This window comes from Etheostoma spectabile, chromosome 15 (genome assembly GCF_008692095.1).
Source record: "Etheostoma spectabile isolate EspeVRDwgs_2016 chromosome 15, UIUC_Espe_1.0, whole genome shotgun sequence".
Lineage (NCBI taxonomy): Eukaryota > Metazoa > Chordata > Actinopteri > Perciformes > Percidae > Etheostoma > Etheostoma spectabile.
In genome coordinates, this window is record NC_045747.1 from 1613114 (window position 1) to 1614590 (window position 1477).

General features: G+C 46.0%; 1 protein-coding gene across 7 annotated transcripts in view; it reads right to left on the reverse strand.

The window, feature by feature from the left end:
* The window catches only part of LOC116703526 (RNA binding protein fox-1 homolog 2), a 46046-nt gene extending 44893 nt beyond the window's left edge, over positions 1-1153 (reverse strand). For 4 of the 7 annotated variants that reach the window (XM_032538309.1, XM_032538310.1, XM_032538308.1 and 1 more), the window contains exon 1: positions 95-1153. In XM_032538309.1, coding sequence (XP_032394200.1) covers positions 95-343 — 249 coding nt within the window. In that variant the 5' untranslated portion in view covers positions 344-1153. The remainder of the gene's footprint in view (positions 1-94) is intronic. The other 3 variants (XR_004335450.1, XM_032538314.1, XM_032538311.1) reach the window with 2 other exon arrangements.
* Between the last annotated feature and the right edge of the window lie 324 nt (positions 1154-1477).

Genomic DNA, 1477 nt, shown 5'->3' on the forward strand with positions numbered 1-1477 from the left:
GGACGGCAGATGATACTTTGTTACACATGAAGCTGAGATGGAAACTACACAATACAGATGTAGCCTACTGTACGTGTTTGCATTGCATTCTTACCTGTCCAATATCACCAACAACACTCCCGGTTCCGTCTATCCTGGGTCTTTTGCACTCCGCCACGGCAAAGTCCGTCAGGGCAGCTGCTGTTTGAGCGTCGGGCTCCGGGTCTCCTCGCTTCATCCCCCGGACAGCTGCTGGACCCCCGGCCGCGTTTGCAAGGGGTCCGGCTGTCGTATCAATGTCTCTTTCCATTATTCCCCGACTAACGGGTATCATTATAGATGCAACGTCGGTCGACATTAACATTGGACGGCAGTCAACAGTCAAAAGTCTTGTTTTGTACCTTTTCGTTTGATTCGTCCACACCTTGATATTCACAAAAGATTTGGCTTTTCCCAACAACAAAAAAAGCGTAGACGGATAATGCCAAACTGGTTTACATCAATGTGGGCAGCTGGTCCTGTTTATTGTCTAACTTGGCGTTAGCTATTCGAGACAGAACATTATGACCATGCCAGGATTCTGGACAAAGCTAATTACGTACAGCTGTTTCCCCCCCCCAAAAAAAAGTCCAACGACGCCAAACCGTGACCTATTTTAATAAAGATCCCGTCCGAGTCTTGGATGCCTGACAAGCTAATTAGCTAGCTAAAATTAGCTAGCTTGCTAGCATTACATTCCGCTAGCTCTCTTTATAAATGTGGCTCGGGGAGAGCACACTCTCGCAGCCAATAATAGAAAATGTTGGAAAAATTAGCTCCGCGTAGGTTGCTACTTCTCCTCGGAGCAGGCAGTCTTCTCTCCTCTCGCCGCTAAATGTGTTGTTTTGCGTTAAAGCCCTCTGTTGTTTCTGCCAGCGGTTGGTTTTTAGTCCCTTCTCGTCACACCGTCCGTTCCCCTCGCCGTGGGCTGCTATGGATGTGTCTCGAGCGTGCGGACTTGGCTGACGACGAACACGATTTCCTCTGGAGTCCCAGTTGGTGCGACTGACTGTGGAGGGAACCCGAGTGCGCTGATCCCCGGTCAGATTTGTCTACGGACACCGGGAGCAGAAAGAAAGGACAGTGAGGCGAAGTGGGCTGGTCTGAGGTCTGCGTTTCCTCCGTCTTCTCCTTCTTTTCCCTACTTCCCACCACCGCCGTCAGAGCTCCCCCTCCTCCTTTATCCTTACGTAGCTCGATGTTTAGCCGAATTAGAATCAAGATGTTACTATTTTGCTGTTCATAATAACACTGCTCAAAGATTTGAGTCTAATTATGGCAGAATAATTAAAGTAGGCCTATATCAGAAAATTTCTACAAACAAAACGGACAAAAGGTATATCAAATAAAAACTAAATTTTACCAGTATTTTTTCACATGCGTGCATGTGAAGTACAGAAGATAAGCAGACGAGTTATATATATATATATATATATATATATATATATATATATATATA